The sequence below is a fragment of the Symphalangus syndactylus genome, chromosome 5 (assembly GCF_028878055.3).
Source record: "Symphalangus syndactylus isolate Jambi chromosome 5, NHGRI_mSymSyn1-v2.1_pri, whole genome shotgun sequence".
NCBI lineage: Eukaryota > Metazoa > Chordata > Mammalia > Primates > Hylobatidae > Symphalangus > Symphalangus syndactylus.
The window spans coordinates 16817183-16838621 of record NC_072427.2 but is presented as its reverse complement, the minus strand read 5'-3'; the positions used below and the strand labels follow the sequence as shown (position 1 = coordinate 16838621).

Below are 21439 nucleotides of genomic sequence, written 5' to 3'. Positions count from 1 at the left end.
GCACTCAGTACGTTTTTAATGTTGGGCCTGAGGTTAACTGTGACCATGGTCCAGCTCGAGTGGCTTCTGGAGCAGCCACATTTCAAGGACTGTCCAAGAGTCAGCCAGCTCATGGCACAGGCCTCGCCCATTGCCCACTCGTGGGGAGACCATCACCTGGCTCATCGTTTCCACCAAGAGTGCCCTGCCCCACAGACCCGCTGGACCAGCCTGCTGCGGGTCCTGGCCAGGGGTCTGGCTAACGGTGAGGGCTGACTCTGAACTGTCTCAGTCTCCAGAAAGTGTTCAAGCCTGTTGTGTTCCCAAATCTGATTCTTCCTATTGTCTTGTAAATCAAACTCTAAGTGAAAACTTCCCATTTCTCCCTTCAAAGATTTTTTTTATTAAATGGTTTTTTAAGGTCCTAAAAATGTGCTAAGTCTCCCCAGTTTCCCCTATATACATAAGACCATTTAAACCACAACCTGGTTGCCACCGACCCTTTCGTGATGATTCTTGGCCAAACCCCAGAACTACAAGTACATCCATTTATGCCTGAAACCAGAATTGTCCTGAGACTCGAGCAAGACACAAGGCGGCAATTTGGGTACCACAGCTTCAAGGAAGTAAGTGGTGGGAATCTGCATATTATTTTGTTAAATGTGGGTCCAGTTCTTTTGGGCCGTGGCCCAAATTTGTTGATCCCAATGAGTGTAGAGATGAGGGCCTGGATTTAGGGTGTGCGGTAAGGACTGCCCTTTACAGAAGCAAAACAGGCAGCTGCCCCTTTCAGCAGGATCGGAGTCTCCCTCCAAGGCAGAGTCTGCCCTGAGGGCCTACAGGGGGTTTTTCCGAACATCAATCATCCCCGGGCTGGCTCGTCGCAGTTCCCGCCGGGGCTTGGACAAAGGCCCACAGTTCCAGGGCAGGCCTGCCTCACCCACAGGAAGCACCCGCCCCACCAGGGGCTCGTTCGCCTCCCGCTGCCTCAGTTCCCCGGGGGACCCCTGCTCCTCGCCACACAGGCTCGAGCGTTTCCAGGTCAAGGGTAACGGAGCGTGGACCAAGTCCCGCGTCTCCTCCCGGGTGCGGGGGGCCCCCTCAGTGAGGGGGGACAGCCAGAGAAGCTCGGGCGCTGGCTGGAGCTCATCTTCATTTCCAGGAGCCTGTCTGCCCTCCGAGCACAGGCTCCTCTTCTCCCCGCCTGTCATGGAGAATAACGTGTCCTCATCAGAAACAGAGGTGGCAACACCTTCCCGAAGCCCTAGCTCCCCAGTGCCCCAGCACAATAAGCAACCTGTGAATTGAGCCAATAAAGGCTCGAGGGAGAGTGGTCTCTAAGCTTTCCCCAAAGAAAGGGAACAGGCCTGACTTTAGAGCGTGGCAGGGCTCAGTGATGGCGACGAGGAGTTACCCCTGCTGTGGCCTACAGCATTCACACCGCCGAGCTTCTGTTTCAGTTCCTGGTTTATCCACATGTAGCGGCCCAGTTCCTTCTCCAGAGCTTGAATCCGGGCCTCATACTGCCTCCTGCTGTCTGCTAACCCTTCACCGAGGTGGTCTAGAGTGGAAGGGCCGAGGAGAGGTGATGAGGGCCTGCAGGCGGGGCAGGTAGCCAGGGCTGTGGGCTGGGTGGGGGCCGGGGTTGTGAGCGGTGGACCGGGCTGCCAGGGCTGTAGGGGCAGGGGCTGTGAGTGGCAGGGGCGGTGGGGGGAGCAGGGGGGTGTGTGGGGGGGGAAAGACGGAGGTGGGGGGGATGAAGGGGGGCGGGGGGGATGGAGGGGGCCGGGGTTGTGAGCTGGGGCTGCTCACCTCGACTCTGCTGCAGGAGCAGCTGCATGTTCTGCTCGTGCTCCTTCTGCTGCAGGGTCAGCTGGCGGTCCATCTCCAGGCGCTGCCGCTCCAGGGCCACCTCCAGCCAGTACACCAGCCTCTGCTGCTCCTCCAGCTGCATCTCCAGTTCCGAGAAGGCAATCTGCTGCTGGTGCTGCTCCTCTCGGAGCGTCACCACCTGTCCCAAGACCCAGCCAGGCTCAGCCCTCATCATGACCCCTCTTCATCCGGCTAATCCTCAACCACAGACACAGTATTGGCACACTTGCCACCAAGGCACTAAGAAATCACCAGGGTCTTCCCTGCTGAGCCAAGACTTAGCCTCAGACACCTCAGCAGCACTCTAGTTATCTTCCAACGATCAGAGCTGGCTCTCACCTTATCTGCTGTCTCTGCCACAAACCCTTTCCTAGCCACACACTATGGAGCTGGGCAGAGCCTCAAGTTGTGGGATTTCATCTAGACCAACCTCAGCACTATGGACATCTGGGACCAGATAATTCTTGGTTGTGGGGGCCTGTCCTGTGTGTTATAGGATGTTTAGTAACATCCCTGGCCTCTACCCCCACCGCTGTGACAACCAAAAGTATCTCCAGCCATGGCCAAATGTCACAAAAGGGCAAAAACTTCCCCTACTGAGAGCTACTATTGTGGCCATGGACCACCCTGAGGTTACCAATCAGAGCAGAAGTGGGGGGCCAGGAAACTGGGTCTTAGTTTCACAAGTAAAATAGGCTTTAAGGTCAGGCGGCCCTGGAGATGAGTTGGTCCTGATTCTGTCCCCCAGTCTGGGAGGAAATGGGATATCCGCTGGAGCAGCTGCCATGAGACACCTCCCCACACATGCCACAGAGGAGGAGGTGGGGGGCCATGGGCTGGTGGCCCACCTTGTCAAAATACTTGCAGAGGAGGGCTCTGGTCTCTGAGGATGAGAGGTAGCTGAGCTTGGCCATGAGGTTCATCTCACACTGGGACAGCAACGAAGCTGAGGCCCGAAGCACCCGCTGTCGGCATGTGATGGCCTCATTCTTATACTCAATAGCGGCATCCAGGGCCTCAATGGCCTCATCCAACTGGAACAGCGTCCGTTCCTCCTGCAGGGACAGGGGCATATGTGGAGGAACAGCACCCACTACCTGAACACTGAAGTCCTGGGCAGACACGCAACAGCCAACACGTGGCCACAACTGGGCATTAAGGGTCCCCTCGACCCAAGGGCAGCGTCAGCGCATCGAGAGAGGTGCCCCCTGCTCACTGTCAGCCCCAACCCCGGGGTGAGCTGGGGACACTGCTCAGAGGTGGCCTGCTCAACTGCAAGCCCCTGTGAATGATGTACATTCAGGAAGCTCAGAGCACCCTAACCAAACAAAAGGCATGTTTGGGGCAGCCACGGAGGCACCACTGTGTCTGTGGGGTAAGCTACAGATGGGGATACGTTCTGAGAAATGCATCATTAGGCGTTTTCGACATCGTGCAAACATCAGAATGTATTCACACAAACCTAGATGGTATAGCCCACCACACACCTAGGCCACAAGCCTGGACAGCATGTGACTACTGAATACTGTAGGCAGTTAACCATGGTGAGTGTGTATCTAAACATAGAAAATGCACAGTAAAAATGCAGTATTATAATTTTCTGGGAGCACCACTGTATGAGCTGTCATTCACTGAAATGTCACACAGCACATGACTGTAGTCACATAGGCTTTCTCTCTGCTCAGGGAACACAGATGTGTGGGCATGAGGTGCACTGAGTATGCGCCTGACACTCCATCCACACACGGAGCTGAGACGTGCGGGCAGGTACTCAAATGCAGCACAGGAGTCCAGGCTCCAGCCAGAAGGGAGCTGAGAGGTCAGCACGGCCTGGCCCCTGTGTCCCAGCCAATGAGGCCAAAGCAGGGGCAGAAGGGCCAGGCCAGCCCTCCCTAGCCTTCCCCAGCCCCCACCTCCACCTAACAGTACAAACTTGGGTCTGCTGACAGCAACGCCCAGCACCCACAGAGAGCTGGAGCAAGGGCTGAGGAAAGCAGACAGGCAGACGATGGCAGCCAGGGACGGACGCTGAGGGGCTGAGCCAGGGGGCCGCAGGGTACCTCGGGGGACAGCAGGCTCCCCTGCCGCAGCTTGCTGTCGATCTCCAGGCGCTGCTTAAGCAGCGAGTCCTTCTCCTGGCGCAGGCTGTCGATCTCCCTGCGGATCTGCTGCTGGCTCTGGGCGCTGCCCTGCCGCAGCTGCCCGCTCTTCTCAGACAGCTCCTTCTCCAGGTGCTCCAGCCGGCTGGACACTCGCACGATGTCCTCGTTGAGGGCCTGGGGGCAGAATCGCCAGGGATTAGAGAAGGAACAGGCACTGTCCTCACAGGGGTGACAGAAAGGGCCGGATGCTAAGGAGGACTTGGGTCCTTCCCTCAAGAAACCAACACTCCAAATGTCCTGCTCAGCAGGGAGACCAGACTTAGTTCACAGAAACTCCAGGAGGCGGGGCTAACGGGACCAGAGCATTTGCAGAGGGACACTCAGAGATGGCGAGAGAAGGATAAGGACCAGAGGGATGTGGCCCTCCTGGCAAGAACAGGCAATGGGTAGGGGTGGGAGGAATGATCTATCACTGAGATGACCGGACTGGACAGTGATAGGAATTGGCCAAGCCCCAAAGGCCTTTCTGGGAGCCAGATGCGGGAGTAAGTGAGGGCTCTCATGGCCGAGGGAAGTTACGGATCATCCAGTAGCACCCTGGATCCTCCTGGACATCAGAGTGATGCGTGCTGGCAGGAGCAAGGCTCCTGGCCTCTGCAGGCCTGGGACACTGGGTGTCTGGCCCAAGCCCCTGTACTGGAACAGGCCCTGCATCAGTGACTGCCATTCCCCTCCAGCCATCATGGTAACATTATGATCCCATCTGACAGAAGACGACGCTGTGGCTCAGAAGCTGACCTTGCTATTCTACATGGAGTAATGATGCCAGGAGGAGAAGTCTCTATTTGGCTATACCACCTTCCTATACCTGCGCCTCCTCATTCTTCCTGCACAGGCCCTGAGTAGGGGGTTAATGAGTGAAATGAATTGGTGGATGGACACTTAAGAGAGGTTCTTCTATGCATACATCTGTAACCGTGTCATAAATATCCTGAAGCCCTACAGCTCATGGGGATGCACAGGATAGAACCCAGTAGGACAGAGCTTCCTCTGTCTGGAACTTACCTGGCAGAGATACCACCTAGAAGACCCTCTCCTGTCTAGACCTCGCCTGGCAGGGACATCACCTGGCAGGACTTCACCTGGCAGGTTTATCACTTGGAGGGACCTCACTTTGCTAGACCTCACCTGGCAAGATCTGTCCTGGCTGGACCTCACTTCACTGGACCGCACCTGGCAGGATCTCTCCTGGCTGGGTCTCATCTGGCAGGGCCTCACCTGGCTGGACCTCAGGCGCTTGCTCTCCAGGCCCGTCTTCTCCTGCATCAGGGCCTCCTTCTTGGCCAGGATGGCCTCCCGCTTGTGGAGCTCCTCCCCCAGCTCCTCCAGCGCCCGCCGCTGCTGCAGCACCTTCTCCATCTCCTGGTCCAGCCACTTCTTCTGCTCCTCAATCTTCTAAGGAAAAGCAGGGAGGGAGGGAACTCAGGGCCCACCTCTGGCTGTGTCAGCCGCCACTCAAGGTTCACTGGGGAGAAAGGTGCACCCACCAGCCAGCCCCCAGGGGAGCCCTGGGTGCGGACACAGCCTGGCCCCACCTGCTGCTGTTCCAGGCTGACCACAGAGCCATTGCTGCCACTGCGCCTCTTCCTCTGGAAGGCCGCGATCTCTTCCGTCTTAATCTTCAGGATTTTCTGCTGCTGCTCGTGCTTCAGCTCCAGCTCCTGGGTGAGGAGCTCAGTGGGCAGGGCTGTTTATGGTGCCAGCATCTTACCAGAGCCCGCCACCGATCCCAAAGCCCCCAGGAGTGCCTGCCCACTCCCAAGAGGGCCCTGCGAAGTGTCCCCCAGACCCATCCCACACAAATCTCCCTGGAGACTGGCAAATAGACGCAAACACTTAGAAATAAGCCCCACGAGATGCCAGTCACCTCATATACCTCATCTCACTGAAGTCTCACCCTGGCCTTGAGTTTCCTGTAACATTCTACATTTTCAGATGAAAAAACAGACTCAGGCTAAGTGACCTGCTTTCTAAGGTCACGTGGCTGTGGGTGGCAAACCCTGCCTGGGCTCCCCTGGCTGGGCCGCCAGCTCAGCCTACTGGCCTGGACAGAGGGTCCCCACCCTGCCGTGAGCCTGACCTTGACACGGTGCTGCCGCTTGCTCATCTCTGCCTCCAGGCGCCGCTTCTGCTCCGTCTCCTCGCGAAGCCGCCTCTGCAGCTGTCCCTGCTGCTGCCGCATGAGCTGCACGTTCCGCTCAAGCTCCTGCAGTCGCTTCTCACTCTGGGCTGACAGTGACACCAGCCGCTCCGTGGCCTGCTTCTTCTCCTTCAGCACCTGAGACCCACACAGTCTTCACTGGGCCATGCACGGGGCTACTGCGAGCCTGCCATAGTGCTGGGCACTCAACAAGGGCAGGCAGGACCAAAGGACTCACAAATGGACAGTGACAGATAGAGGGCAAACAGGTAGATGGGTGACAGACCAATAATAATACAGGCTGGGTGCGGTAGCTCGTGTCTGTCATCCCAGCACTTTGGGAGGCCGAGGCGGGCGGATCACTTGTGGTCAGGAGTTTGAGACCAACCTGGCCAACATAGTGAAACCCTGTCTCTACTAAAAATACAAAAATTAGCTGGGTGTGGTGGCACGTGCCTCTAATCCCAGCTACTCAGGAGGCTGAGGCAGGAGAATCACTTGAACCTGGGAGGCAGAGGTTGCAGTGAGCTGAGATCGTGCCACTGCACTCCGGCCTGGGCAATAGAGTAAGACTCCATCTCAAAAAATAAAAAATAAAAACAATAGGATGGCAACCATTATGGGCTGAATTGTGTTTCCTCAAAATTCCTATATGAAAGCCCTAACCCCCAGCACCTCAGAATATGACTGCGTTTGGTAAGAAGGTCTTTAGAGAGGCGATTAGTTTAAATGAGGACATTAGGGTGGGCCCTAATCCAATATGACCAAGGTCCTCATGGCAAGAAGAAGAGATACCAGGGCTGCAAGCAGACAGGGGAAAGGCCGTGTAAAGACACAGCCAGGAGGTGGCCGTCTGCACGCCAAGGAGTGAGGCCTCGGGGGAAACCAGACCTGTGGACACCTTGACCTGGGACTGACAGCCTCCAGAGCTGGGAGAAACTAAACTGTCGTTTAAATCCCCCTAGTCTATGGAAGTTTGCTATGGCAGCTGTAGCAAACTAAAACAGACAATGTTTGAATTAACAAAAGGGGATGGAAGGGGTGGATGCACCTGTGGATAAATGGACAGGTGGTCAATCCACTGATGAAAGGCTAAACCAGCTAGGCCTGGTGGTTCACACCTATAATCCCAGCACTTTGGGAGGCCCAGGTGGGCGGATCACCTGAGGTCAGGAGTTCAAGACCAGCATGGCTACCATGGTGAAACCCTGTCTCTACTAAAAATACAAAATCAGCTGGGTGTGGTGGCGCATGCCTGTAATCCCAGCTACTCAGGAGGCTGAGACAGGAGAATCACTTGAACCCAGGAGGCACAGGTTGCAGTGAGCCAGGATGGTGGCACTGTACTCCAGCCTGGGCAACAGTGAGACTGTCTCAAAGACTAAACTGATGCATGGGTTTGACGGACACATGGACCAACGGGTGACAGACAAGGGAAGATGGGATGGAGGGGTAAGCGAATGGAGAGCTGAAAGGGGGACCGGGGTACAGAGGACTGCACACTGCAGGGTAGGTTTCTTTAGACACCCACCCTTCACCCTCTCGTTGCTCTCCCAGGTGGTCTTCAGGCAGGACCTGCCCCCTGCCTCTACTGTGTGTAAAGCTGGGTGGAGCCCCGGCTTCTATACAATACCAGCCTCACCCTGGGGGGCCAGAGCTGGAGCACAAGGTTCCACAGTGAACTTGGGCCTCAGAGCCCACATGTCCTGGTCCCAAGGATGGCAGCCTAGGAGGCAGGAGTCACCCCAGCACCCTACCCTGAGGCCCCGAGACTAACCTGCACCTGGCTCTGGGCCGCAGCGACCCTCCTGCGGAACTCCTGGAGCCGAGACCGCTCGCCAGCATCCTGGGGCTCCTTGCCCTCGAGCTCCCGCAGCTGCCTCTGGCCTTCACTCAGCTCGGCCCGCACCCGCTCTGCCTCCTGCTCCAGCTCCCGGATACGCTGGCTGTGCTGGCGGTTTAGGGCCTGAGCTGCCTTTCCTGGAAGAAAGTGGGAATGTGTCGGCACAGGCAGCCCTGCTCCACCGAGAGGGCCGGCTGTTTGTCCCCCTGGGAGGTTTCCCAGCCCTTGGACACCTGTGTGGGTTTCACCAAGGCTTTGCACCACCAGTACCACAGTTTACTTAATATTTTTCTTCAAATCAACTCTTTATTTATTTATTGAGACGGAGTTTTGCTCTTTTTGCCCAGGCTGGAGTGCAATGGCGCAATCTTGGCTTACTGCATCCTCCGCCTCCCGGATTCAAGTGATTCTGCTGCCTCAGCCTCCCAAGTAGCTGGGATTATAGGCACGTGCCACCACACCTGGGATTACAGGCGTGAGCCACCGCACCCAGCCTCAACTCATCTTTTAAATGAGCCTCATCCACTGCGGCAACCCAAGGAAATTACAAATTAGTTTTATTGTTACCAAATGCATTCTAAAATAAATATATAACCTGAACCTGTATATAATTAAGCCTTTAGAACTAACTTTCATTTCCAGGAAATCTGGAGGACAAAAGAATGAGCTAAATGACACCATAAAAAAGCAAACAGACAAACCCCAAACATGTGGGGTTTGGGACATTCTGCAGGATGACTGAGAGAAGGGAGACGTCAGAGACCTCAGAAACAAATACAGTCGGCCCTCTGCATCTGTGGGTTCCACACCCACGGGTTCAACCAACCATGGATGGAAATTATATTTTTCTAAATAAATGGCTGCACCTGTACTGACCATGTACAGATTTTTCTTGTCATCATTCCCTAAACAATACAGTATAACAACTATTTACCCAGCTTTTACATTGTATTAGGTATTATAAGAAATCTAGAGATGATTTAAAGTGATTTAAAGGAAGATGTGGGTCAGTTACTGCAAATACTATACCACATTATTTACTAAACCTTTTTTGAGCATCCACAGATTTTGGCATTCATGGGGTCCTGGAACCAATCCCACATAGATATCAAGTGACGACTGTATGATGTGTGTGTGGGACAAGTTTGGAGCCTGATTCAAGCAATCCAGCTATAAACAGACACTGCTGATAATGGAGAGAATGTGCTTATGCTCTGGTCATTAAGAGGACATTAAGAGGTCATTAAGAGAACTGTGCCGGGCGCGGTGGCTCACGCCTGTAATCCCAGTACTTTGGGAGGCTGAGGTGGGCGGATCACGAGGTCAAGAGATCGAGACCGTCCTGGCCAACATGGTGAAACCCCGTCTCTACTAAAAATACAAAAATTAGCTGGTTGTGTTGGCATGCGCCTGTAGTCCCAGCTACTCGGGAGGCTGAAGCAGGAGAATCACTTGAACTCGGGAGGCAGAGGTTGCAGTGAGCCAAGATCGTGCCACTGCACTCCAGCTTGGTGACAGAGTGAGACTCCGTCTCAGGAAAAAAAAAAAAAAAAAGAGGACATTAGTTTCATTAGGTGTGCTGATGGTATTACAGTTAGGTTAAAAAAAAAGTTCATATTTTTAAAGCAGCACACTGGGAGGTATAGGGAAGAAAGGACATGAAGTCTGGCATGTCCTTCAAAATATTCAGCAAAGAAAAAAGGGAGAGGTAAAACAATTGTGGAAAAATCTTGGTAACTACTAAGTCTGGAGGATGGGTATACGGGAGCCATGGTACTCGTCTCATGTCTGGTTGAAAATATTTATGATGAATTTGGTAACAAATTCATTAACTATTAAAATAAAAACGCTCCACTGGCCACCACCTAAAATTACCCCCTGTCCCCTCCTTCACTCATATCCCCAGTCATAGACATAACACAATTTGGAGACACTCAGTCCTCCATGACACTCACTGTGTGCTCCCCAGGACTGAGAGATACTTTGCCCGGCACGATGGCTGAAACATTGCAGGCACTTGATAAATAAGAAGTGCTGGGCGTAGTGGCTCACGCCTGTAATCCCAGCACTTTTGGAGGCCGAGGCGGGTGGATCACCTGAGGTCAGGAGTTCAACACCAGCCTGGCCAACATGGTGAAACCCCATCTCAACTAAAAATACCAAAAAAAAAAAAAAAATTAGCTGGGTGTGGTGGTGGGCGCCTATAATCCCAGCTACTCGGGAGGCTGAGGCAGGAGAATCACTTGAACCCGGGAGGCAGAGGTTGCAGTGAGCCAAGATCGCACCATTGCACTCCAGCCTGGGCGACAAGAGTGAAACTCTGTCTCAAAAATAGAAAAAAAAGAAAAAGAAGAAAAAAAAAGTACTGCTTACTAAGAGCTATTCCAAGCACTTCACCTGAATTAACTCACTTCACCCTCACAATACCCCTATTCAGTAGGTACAACAACTACCCCCATTTTAGAGATGAGAAAACAGGCACGGAGGGGTTATGCTACTTGCTCAGGGTCACACAGCTGGAAGAGGCTGGGCTGAGTATCAAACCTAGGCCATCCGGCCCCTGCTCCTAATCACCTCATTGTTGAAATCCCTCTAGAACAGTGCAGAAGTAACGATGAGAAGTCCCCCTCGGGTGAGAGGCCCACCTGATGCCCACCCCTCACCTGTGCGGACCAGCTCGCCAATGAGCTCCTCCTTCATGCGGATGTTAATAGCCAGCTCCCGGATCTTCTGCTGGGCCTGGGCCAGCCGCCGCTCTGAGGCCGTGGCAGAGGGGACCTGGCGGGCCTGAACCCGGGCCTTGCTCCCACCAACTGCTGCAACAGGCAGCCTGTCAAGGTTGCTGCCCCAACTGACAGTGGGGGAGACAAAGGAGTGGAGGGCAGGGGCTGCCAGGGATGGTGGGTGGGACTGTCCCAAGGTGGCTGGCCCAGGACCGTGGAGGGGCAATGGGGAGGAGGCCCTCTCTGCACCCCACCCAGCTTACCTCTGGACCCTGGAACGGCTGCATCCAACTCTTCAAGGCAAAGCTCTGGGCCCTTCCTCTCTGGCAGACTCCCTGGGCAGGCCCCCACCCTCTGACTGCAGTTGCTGATCCCATTTCTGGAGGACAGAAGCAGGAGGCCGTGCTCCTCCCCAGCCCCTGCCCCAGCCTAGCCACCCCCAGGCCTGGAGGCAGGAAGAGAGGCCACCGGGTCTTCCACCTCCCAGGGTCAATATAAACCCAGGATGTGAGTCTGGCAGAATCAGGAGTCCAGGGGCAGAGTTTTAGGAGGTACAGGGCAGCTGGGGGCATAGAGGGCCACCCGGAGGCTGAAGTCAGGAGGCCTGGGCCCACCCTGTATCACACTCGCTCCAGTGAGACCTTTCGGCTCAGAGCCCCACAGCTCTCCCCCAAGGGCTGGCCAGGGCAACATGAGGGCATCCTAGGACCCAGAGGCTTCCCCACTGCTGTCAGGAGAGGAGACAGTGGGATCCCCAGCCTGCCTAGCCCTGGGCCCTGAGCAGGCCGTTGTCAGGTGGGGGCAGTGGGTCCCGCTCACCTGCGCAGGTGTAAGGTCCGCCTGGGCGGCTCCTCCTCCTCTTCCTCCTCTGAAGCAGCTGAAGAGCCACTTCCCAGCCTGTTCACCTCAGTCAGCAACTCAGCTCTAGCCTCCCTGCCATTTGTCACCTGCTAGGGGAGTGAGCCATTTCCCATCCCAAGTCATCGTCCCTGCGGTATACCCCATCTTGCCTGCCCTCCTCATATCTCTGCCTCCTCAAGCCCTGCCTTACCTTCACGATCCAGCTCAAATGACCCCTCTGGCAGCCTTTTGAATCTCAAGTTGGGGTGACAGCTTCCTCCCTCCCCTCCCCTCCCCTCCCGCCTGCTTTGGCTCCCATGATACCTGGTACTCCTCAGGTGACAATCTGCCCTTTCTACCCTGTGTACAGGTCATCTGCACCCAAGTCCTATCTCACCAACAATTCCCTGCCAGAGTGATGGGTGAACACGAGACTTCTGCCAACCCCTAGCTTTGAGAGCTGAGATGACCCAGGCCTAAAAGCCCCAGAGGACCCAGAACTTTCAGGCAGAGCAGGAGTAACCTTTGTCCAAACAAGGTTCCCCACGTGGAAAAGTGAACATGCAAAGAAAGCCATCCAAAGACAGAGGGGGTGGTCTGAAAGGTGATGAGCTCTCCATCTGCAGAAGTCTGCAAGGTTTCCACCTGGTGCCAGAAGCCAGAACCCCCTCTGTAACCTCCTCATTCCAAGCGATCTTTAGCTACCCCAGGGATGCCCGATGGCACTGGACACTTCTGAGAGGCCCAGAGTCATTCAAATCTTGGCTCTTCCTCTGGGGACAGCTGAAAGCAGCCTCTCGCATCTCACAGCCAGTCCCATGAAAGGATGAGTGGCGGACACGTGCCCCAGTGCCCCCTTCCCCTGCCCCGAGCTTGACCAGTCCAGCAGGGCCCACAGACACCCAGCCTTGCCCTCTTCTCACCTCTCCCCTCTGCTCAGAGCCAACTTCATCTCCAGGGAGGCAGGCAGGGGGCACCATGCTCAGCACATGGGCGTGGGCACCCCCCAGGGGGGCTGTATGAGGTCGAGGCACAAAGGACCCGGGAGGCAGGCCATTCAGGAGCCCCGGGCCCCCCCAGCCAGGCCGCACCAGCTCTAACCGCAGCCGCAGTTCCACCATCTCCTCCTGCTGCTCACGCAGCCGGTCGCTCTGCAAGACATGGTCCAGGTGCCGAGGGGGGCATGAATGCCCCGACAGGCAGGAGTGTAGGAAACTGAGGAACAGGTCTGAGGCCACTCCACCGTCTCTGGGCCGAAACTGAGGAGTGTCAAATACTCCTCCTCTCCCGACCCCAACAACTCTGCAGGAGTTCAGACTCAAACTCACCCCACAGCTCCCATCACACTCCTATCCTGCCAGACCGCCACCTCCAACCGCCGCCACCAGAGGGCGCCAGGAGCAATGCTGACCTGGTTACGCCCGGCTCCAAGGTCCCCCGCTGCTGCCCCTCCAGTCCCCTCTCCCGTCCAAGCTCACACCACCCAGCAAAGCTGCCCTGCCTGGCGGTCCTGCACACCCACCTGCGCTGTTGTGATGCTCACCTCCACACTTTCGCTCATGTGCACCTCCTGACTCTACACCCCTACCCCGCAGTACCCTACCCTAACTCCCTCCCATCCTGAGAAACTCAACTCTGCCTTCCCTCCATCCTCCTCTGGGAAGCCTTCCCCGCACTGTGAAGCGGGCGCCGCACCTGCAGTTTGTACTGCTCCATGGCGTCCTCCAGCGCAGCCAGAAAGTCTCGGTTCTCCTCCTCCAGCCGCGCCACCTGGTTCTGCAGGGTCAGCAGCTGCTGCGCCCCCTCATCCTCCTATAGGGCAGGGAGAGGGGCTTCAGGGGCGGGGGTTGACAGGGCGAGCTGGACACCCGGCCTCTTCTTGTCTAGCCCTGCTTTCTACCTACTCTTCCAAGCCCTGCCTGCAGTGGGAACTCCAGACCCACTGGTGGGAGGGCACCCCAGACCCCAGCTGGCCTGGGTGCCCTCTGCAAGCCATTTGGGTCATCTCTTGTAATTATCCATCGTATTTGTATTAATAATATCACCACTATTATTAGGAACAATTTACTGCGTCTTCACCGGCATGCTAGGCACATGTGACACCCGCAGCCCTTACAACACCCCCACTAAGAGATGGGGTAAGTCCTACGGTTATCGCTATTTTACAGCTGGAGACCTGAGGCTCGGGGAAGTTAAGGAAGTGACCACGGTAATCAGCAGAAGTGACCGAATCCCGAATATGCCCTGCTAATGGGCAGGAGGCAGGGGCGCAGCTGCTGTCTGAAGACCCTCTTCCTTCCTCTCCACCACTCCCCACTGCCCACAACCACAACCTGTCCCTTGGCTACCTTTCGCCCGCCGGCCCCCTGCGCCGCCTGGTCCTCGACGGAGGCGCTCTCGATGCCGCTGTCGGGCCCGGAGGCGGAGCTCAGGGCGCTGCGCTCGCCCTCGACGGCGCACAGCCAGTCGCGCACCTTGCGGGCGGCGGCGCCGGGCAGCCCGGGCTCGGCCTGCAGCTCGCGCAGGAGGCTGTAGGCGGCGTCGGTGCAGGCCCGGTAGCGCGCGCACTCGGCGCCCAGGCGCATGGCGGCCGCCGCGGAGGCGGTGGCTGGGCCCGGGGCGCGCCGGCCGCGGTGGATGATGCGGGTCTCGGAGCGGTGCCGTGGCGGACCCCGCGCGCCGCTCGCCGCCTCTTCGGGTGGCCGCTCGGCCTCGGGCCGCCAGTTGACCGTGGCGCGGTTGCGGATGTTCTGGGCGCGGCTGGCGTAGTTGAGGGTGTTGAGGGTCTCGTCGAAGTCGGAGGAGGAAGGGCTGACGCAGGCAATCATCACCGTCTTGGCGTTCCCGCCCAGCGAGTCTTTGAGGATCCTGAGGGCGCGAGGGGGAGGCTCTCAGGGGCCCCGAAGCTCCAGGCCCAGGGCCAGCGGGCCAGACCCGGGACCAGCTCCTGGCGCGGTTCCCCGTGGGCTGGAGCCCTCGGAGTGCCTGGGCTTCCACCCCCACTGGCGTGCTGGACACTCCCCGGCCCCCAGGCCACACAGGAGCCAGTGGGCAGCTCACCGGGTGATCTTGGAGTCGCGGTAGGGGATGTGGCTGCCCCGGCGTTGAGGGTCCCCCAGGGCGCTGATGACGTTGCCCAGCGCCAGGAGGCTGCTGTTGATCTGGATGCTCTCCTTGAGCCGCTCGCCGGTGCTGCCCGTCTTGAGCACCCTCTCTGAGCCCGCCAGGTCCACGAAGTGGAACTTGGAGACGAGCAGCTGGCCCGGGGCGGGGCGGGGCAGGCGGCTGGGGGCGCGCCCCCGCTGCTCCAGGGTCACGGTGAAGACCGTGTGTGAGCGGCTAGACAGGTGGTTGAGGTGCGTGGCTCCCGTGTGCCGCGCCGCGTTGCCCATCTCCAGGAGGCTCAGCACCTCATCCAGGCCCTCCACGTCCACCTCCTTCACCCCGCACAGCACTGCGGGCACGGAAGGCCGTGAGCCCCAGGGCAGGGGCCGCCAGACTGACCAGCCAGGAAGGCAGGTAGAGCAGAACTAGCCCCAAACCTGCCCTTCCTGACCCACTGCTCCCTCCCCATGCCCACGGGGTACTGCCCTTCCTAGTTCGGGCTTGAGGGGCTTCAGCTTCCCACTGGCCCACCTCAGTGCCTCTCATTCTGGGTATAGAAGCATGTACTGAACTCAGTGGAGGCAGGAAGCTAAAGCAAAACCTCCCAGGGCTTGGGTTTTCCATGAGGAGTTGCCATTCCCAGACAGGTATGCACCCTACTCCAAGCAGGTGAAGCCTCCCTAAGCCCCTCTCCGTCATTGGAGGACCCCAGAGTTCCTCACCAACATTCCCGCGCTCATCTTCCCGGAGCTGGATGTCACGGCTGGCAGTGCCCACCTCGAGCAGGTCTCGGAACTCCTCCTTGTACACTTCCAGGTAGGACACATGTACCAGACAGTCAAGCAGGTCGTTCTCATCGATGAGCTTGAAGGCCTCGGCCATGGCCCTCGGGACAATGCCCTGCTCATCCTCAAGGAGGGAGGCTGGGGAGACACCGCAGGGCCTCCTGCCACTTCAGCCGGACATGGCCCATGGCCCCCAGGCCCGCAAGCTCATAGGCCCCTGCCAGAGGTGGAGGATGGTGCTCTAGGATGGAGAAAGCAGTGGCCGAGGCCAGGATGGGACAGGTGGCCTGAGCTAGGCCATGCTCCAGCGTGGTCAGGCAGAATTATAAAATTTAAGAGCTGGAAGCAACCTCTCCTGATTCAATAAACCGCTTTCATGATGTAAGCATCCCCTTCACTGCATCCTCAACAGATTATCAAATAACCTTGCCTTGATTACTCCTAATCCACGCTCAGTTATCTAAAGGGCCTCCTAAATTTATCCCAAGGAAATAATCAGAGGAAGTTCAGAACAGCACTCTTCCTCATGACTTCAAAAAATGCAAACATCCTAGTGTCCATCCGAAGATCCAATAGGAGATCTGGCCAAATCAACTTTTTTTTTTTTGAGACAGAGTTTTGCTCTTGTTGCCCAAGCTGGAGTGCAGTGGAGTGATCTCAGCTCACTGCAACCTCCACCTTCCGGTTTCAAGTGATTCTCCTGCCTCAGCCTCCTGAGTAGCTGGAATTACAGGCATCTGCCACCATGCCCAGCTAATTTTTGTATTTTTAGTAGAGATGGGGTTTCACCATGGTGGCCAGGCTGGTCTCGAACTCCTGACCTCGTGATCTGCCAGCCTCGGCCACCCAAAGTGCTGGGATTACAGGCATGAGCCACCGCACCTGACCAACTATTTTATATTCACAATGGAATGCCAGGTAGCCATTAAAAAGTTAGATTTTTTTTTTGGTAGAGACAGGGTCTTGCTGTGTTGCCCAGGCTGGTCTCCCAACTCCTGTGCCCAAGCGGTCCTCCCAGCTCAGCCTCCCGAAGTGATGGGATTACATGTGTGAGCCCCTGTGCCTGGCCTAAAAAGTTAGATTGAAGAATATTTAATGATACAGAGAAATGTTCATGATACATTGTTTTTTTCTTGTTGTGTTTTTGAAATGGAGTCTCGCTCTGTTGCCCAGGCTGGAATGCAGTGAAGCAATCTCGGCTCACTGCAACTTCTGCCTCCTGGGTTCAAGGAATCCTCCTGCCTCAGCCTCCTGAGTAGCTGGGATTACAGAACCCCACCACCATGCCTGGTCATTTTTTTTGGTTTGTTTTTTGTTTTTGAGACGGAATCTTGCTCTGTCACCAGGCTGGAGTGCGGTGGCGAGATCTCAGCTCACTGCAACCTCTGCCTCCCAGGTTCAAGCAATTCCCCTGCCTCAGCCTCCCAAGTAGCTGGGACTACAGGCATGCACCACCATGCCCAGCTAATTTTTTGTATTTTAGTAGAGACGGGGTTTCACCATGTTGGCCAGGATGGTCTCGATCTCCTGACCTCATGATCCACCCACCTTGGCCTCCCAAAGTGCTGGGATTACAGGCATGAGCCACCGTGCCCGGCTCAGTTTTCGTATTTTTAGTAGAGATGGGGTTTTGCCATGTTGGCTAGGCTGGTCTGGAACTCCTGACCTCAGGTGGTCCACCCGCCTCCACCTCCCAAAGTGCTGGGATGACAGGCGTGAGCCACTGTGCCTGGCCAATGATACATTGTTAAGAAAATCAAACAGGACACAAAAGAATGTGTATAATATAATCCCATTTTTGAAAAGTAAAATAATTTTCCCAGAGAAAGAAACTGGAAGGCTAACAGGGCAGGGGATTTCTGAAAGGCAATTATCAAGTACATTTTATTTCGTGCATGTGTTTTGCTGTATTTTCCTAATTTTTTTTTACAACAAAGTATGTTTCTGTAACTGCTATGGTCTGAATTTGTTTATACTCCCCAAAATTCACATGTAGAAATCCTCACCCCCAATATGATGGAAGTGAGGCCTTTGGGAAGTGGATGGGGGGAGCCTGCATAAATGGGATTAGTTCCCTTATAAAAGAGAGCTGAGAGAGACCCCTTCTGTGTTCTACCATGTGAGTTTAGAGAGAGAAAGCGGCTGTCTGTGAGGAAGAAGACCCTTCAATCTGCTGGTGCCTTCATCTTAAACTTCCCAGCCTCCAGAACTGTGAGGAATAAATATCTGTTGAAGAGCCACCCAGTCTACGGTAGTCTGTTATAGTGAAGGGAGCAGAGCAAGGCAGTAACCCGAGAGAAAGCAGCTTGTGTTACTTAAAAGGGGACACTTCCTTCAGTTGGCCCAAAGGATCTTTCTCGAAACTGCTCCAGAGTCTGGCTGAAGCACCTGCAGCCCTGCTGTACAGCATCCAAAGCAGCCTCTTCCAGGACACATGGCCCCCGTTCCCAACTGCTCCAGCTAGAACACAGATTCCTGACCTTCCCTAGCCAGTCTGACAACCTCTAGAGACACGCCACCTTCCCATGCCCATCCTCTGCTGAGGTCCCCAGAGCCAGGCAGCATGGCACCATCTCTATGGAGGTGAGAAAGCCACTCACCTCCAACGACCCTTCCTTCCTGCCCTGCCTAGCCCACAGACATGGCTGGTCCCAGCCTGGGCCACAGATCTCTGTCTAGGAAATCGACTCTTCCTCCCCCTGCATCCCCACATTCCACAGGGACAAGCAGCAAGAGGACGGGGCAGAAATCCAGGAAGGAACTAAGGCTCCTTGAAGTGGGCACAGGGCCACGAGCAGGGTCACTCACCCACACTGGCCTCCCCCATGGTGTACGTCTTCCCTGAGCCCGTCTGACCATAGGCAAAGACAGTGGCATTGAAGCCCTCGAAGAAAGCCTCAAGGAGGGGCTGAACGCAGGCCTGGTACACAGCCTCCTGCCCGGCATCCTCGGCCAGCACCACGTGGAAGCCAAAATGTCGGTCACGGCCCAGGGTGACGCGGCCAAGCCCTGGCTCCACCTGCAGGCAGCTCTGATGCCCGTGCAGCAGCTCCTTGGGCAGCAGTGGTCGAACTCGCAGGGCAACCCGCACTGGGGCCTCCTCAGCCCCTGGCAGCCTCTGAGCCTCCAGCCCCATGCTGAGGGAGGACTGCTCTGGGCCCTGTGGAGAGAGAGAGAAGCCCTGGCCATCAGCACTTGTACTTCAGGAGCTGTACTCACCCTGCAGGGGACTCGAGCCAGATCCTACAGCTCCTGACCTTAGAGGGATTGGGGGAGGGTGGTCAAAGTTCAGAACATCCCCGTGTCCAACCTCGTGCTCAAAAATTGCAAGGGCCATGACATATATAGTCCCCCACAGTAACATGTCATGGCTTTCAGCACTGGCGAAATAAGGCCCTAACTCCTGAACTCCAGTGTTTCAGCTGCACTCTTCCCTATGGCCCCTGTGGCCCCATCTCCTAGAAGAACGCGCACACACACAGCACCACACCACACCAGGGAACTCCTGTCCCTAACACCCACTGGGTTTACCGCAGTCTCTGTGTCAAGTCACTCACATCCCCTGCCCCACCTTCTTCAAAAAAGTCAACAGATCCTTCAAGACCAAGCTCTCACCACCAAATTCTGCCAATTCCTTCTCCCAAATATCTCTCGAGTTCACCTGCTGCTTCCCATTCTGTCGCTAAAGCCCTGGTCCTGGCCACTGACATCGTGCCAGGATGACTTTGAGCAGCTTTCCCCCTGGTCTCAGTCTCCCTGTCCCCTCCTGCAGGGTAGCCAGGAACATCTTTCTTTTTCTTCTTGAGACAGGGTCTCTCTCTTTCACCCAGACTGGAGTACAGTGGCATGATCACTGCTTACTGTAGCCAAGACTTCCCAGGTTCAAGTGATCCTCCCACCTCAGCTTTCAGAGTAGCTGAGACCACAGACATGTACCTGGCTAATTTTATTATTATTATTATTATTTTGTAGAGACAGTCTAGCTATGTTGCCCAGGCTGGTCTTGAACTCCTGGGCTCAAGGGATCCTCCCAAAGTGCGGAGACTACAGGCATCAGCCACTGCGCCTCAGGGGCAGCTCTCAAAATGCAAATGTAATTATTTCACTCCCTGCCTTACCCCAACTCCCCCAAAAAAAGGCTCTCCACTGCCCTTGGGATTCAAAATATTTTTTTTTGTTTTTGTTTTGTTTTATTTTTATTTGAGACGGAGTCTTGCTCTGTCGCCCAGGCTGGAGTGCAGTGGCGCGATCTCGGCTCAGTGCAAGCTCCGCCTCCCGGGTTCACGCCATTCTCCTGCCTCAGCCTCCCAGGTAGCAGGGACTACAGGCGCCCGCCACGACGCCAGGCTAATTTTTTTTTTTTTTTTTTTTTTTTGTACTTTTAGTAGAGACAGGGTTTCACTGTGTTAGCCAGGATGGTCTCCATCTCCTGACCTCGTGATCTGCCCGCCTCGGCCTCCCAAAGTGCTGGGATTACAGGCGTGAGCCACCGCGACCGGCCTGGGATTCAAAATATTAAGGAAAAAAAAAAAAAAAAAGACAAGCCTTAATTCAGGCCCTGCCTCCCTGGACTACTCACTTCCCACACCCCAGGCCTTTCCTCGCCTTCTCCCTCTGCCTGCAACGGCTAGGTGTTACCCAAGCCTCCTCATCCCTCCCGGCTCAGGCTGCAGCCACCTTCTTCAGGGAGCCACGGAAGCTCCCCTCCTCTGTGACCCCACCACGACACGCACACAACCCCCAGTGCTGTTCCACCCGCCCGTGACCACTCTAGTGCAACTGCAGGTTACTACCCGCTTCTCTCCCCGACCTCCCAGACCAAGAGCTGGAAGGCAGGGACCCTCTGGGTCCACTTCGCACTTTATCACCAGCGCCCATCACAAGGTCCCACGCTGCCCAACAAATAGTGATGGATAATCTTCATCCAGGGAACTTTCCCTGCCCTCCCTCCTCCTACCGCGTTCCTCACCCCCACCGCCACCCCGGCACTTCATTCTTTACCCTTTAACCTCTCTCTCAGCACAGTAACCTTTCGTTAATTCAATCACCCAGCCCCTATTGGGCTCCCGACCCTGGGCACACAGCGGTAAACTCTGCCTCGCAATACCGTGTGGGCCTTCGCGCAGCCCTCCTCCGCGTGAGCGTTCCGAGCCCGGTGCAGTCCCGGCTTCCGCGCGCCCCTGCTCCCCGCACAGCGCTCCCGCTCCGAAGGCGCTCTGACAACCCCGCAGGCGCTATCCGGAGCCGGGGGAGGGCAGCCGGGGCTGGAGGCGGCGGGGACGGGACGGAGCTCCCGGAAAGTTGGAAGAAGTGATTACAAATCAGGACCCGACTCTCTCAGCCTTGGCGCTCGCCCCTCCATGCAGGCCCGGGATGCCGGCCTCATCCCCCAGATGTCGGGAAGAGGGCACCGGCCAGTCCAAGGAAGAGCTTCCAGGAGGCTGGGGAGCAAGGGTGCCGGGCTCCTCATGCCAGGTCAGGTCTCCTAGGAGTGCCCAGGGCCACCAGGCCCAGGCCTGCGCGAGGAGGGAGCGCGCCTCCCTCCACCCACCCGGTCCTCTCCCCTAACCCGCTCTCGGGCCCACACTCACCTGCCTGGGTGCGAGCGCCGTCCCGGGCCAGGCAGTCAGGCTTCGATCCCCAGTGCGGCGCGCTCCGATGCCGTCATCGGGACCCCCGCCCCGCAAACCAGCCCTCCCCTCACCCGCAACTCCGCCCGCCGGGGCTCTAGGGGGCGGAGGCGCTAGCCGGTCGGCGTCGCGGAGTCGGCCCGCAGACAGGGCGGGCGGGGCCTGTGCGGAAGGGCCGAGCCTGGAGAGTGTGCAGCATCCTCATGATGGCATCGCCTTATTTTCTAGAATTTGTCGCCAAACTGGACTCCAGACCATCCTGTCCTCAGCCCCGAGTCACCTTCGTCCCCGGTCTCTGTTTTCCACTCCCAGTCCCAAACCACGCCCCCTGCACGCCACTCACAAAGCCAGCAGAAACTT

At 56.5% G+C, this 21439-nt stretch overlaps 2 protein-coding genes across 5 annotated transcripts in view; one reads left to right on the top strand and one right to left on the bottom strand.

The window, feature by feature from the left end:
* Positions 1 to 1957, top strand: part of TICRR (TOPBP1 interacting checkpoint and replication regulator) — a 54801-nt gene extending 52844 nt beyond the window's left edge. The window contains exon 23 of the transcript XR_010121007.1: positions 1847 to 1957. The gene's annotated coding sequence lies outside the window, so the exon portion shown is untranslated. The remainder of the gene's footprint in view (positions 1 to 1846) is intronic.
* On the bottom strand, positions 359 to 21211 carry KIF7 (kinesin family member 7). 4 transcript variants are annotated; one of them, XM_055277241.2, is made up of 19 exons: positions 21041 to 21211; positions 18258 to 18609; positions 15387 to 15587; positions 14620 to 15013; positions 13908 to 14427; positions 13255 to 13371; positions 12483 to 12710; positions 11539 to 11669; positions 10983 to 11098; positions 10660 to 10812; positions 7931 to 8133; positions 6094 to 6291; positions 5549 to 5674; positions 5232 to 5408; positions 3912 to 4127; positions 2700 to 2906; positions 1792 to 1990; positions 1394 to 1540; positions 359 to 1183 (listed from the first exon to the last, which is right to left on the bottom strand). In XM_055277241.2, exons 2-19 carry the CDS (start codon positions 18583 to 18585, stop codon positions 816 to 818), a joined length of 4029 nt encoding a protein of 1342 aa, XP_055133216.2. In that variant the 5' UTR covers positions 18586 to 18609; positions 21041 to 21211; the 3' UTR covers positions 359 to 815. The 4 variants fall into 4 exon arrangements, with proteins under 4 accessions (XP_055133216.2, XP_055133218.2, XP_055133219.2 ...); XM_055277243.2 differs by having other exon boundaries at positions 10660 to 10809; XM_055277244.2 differs by having other exon boundaries at positions 11539 to 11666.
* Positions 21212 to 21439: the final 228 nt, after the last annotated feature.

What these genes read in the sequence shown, in the direction of transcription:
- KIF7 (XM_055277241.2), bottom strand. Translation starts at nt 18,585, where the DNA reads ATGGGGCTGGAGGCTCAGAGGCTGCCAGGGGCTGAGGAGGCCCCAGTG. An exon ending in AGCGCCTGAGGTCCAGCCAG is followed by an intron (nt 4,128 to 5,231) that starts GTGAGGCCCTGC and finishes TTCTGCCCCCAG; the next exon opens with GCCCTCAACGAGGACATCGT. An exon ending in GGAGCCTGCTGTCCCCCGAG is followed by an intron (nt 2,907 to 3,911) that starts GTACCCTGCGGC and finishes CTGTCCCTGCAG; the next exon opens with GAGGAACGGACGCTGTTCCA.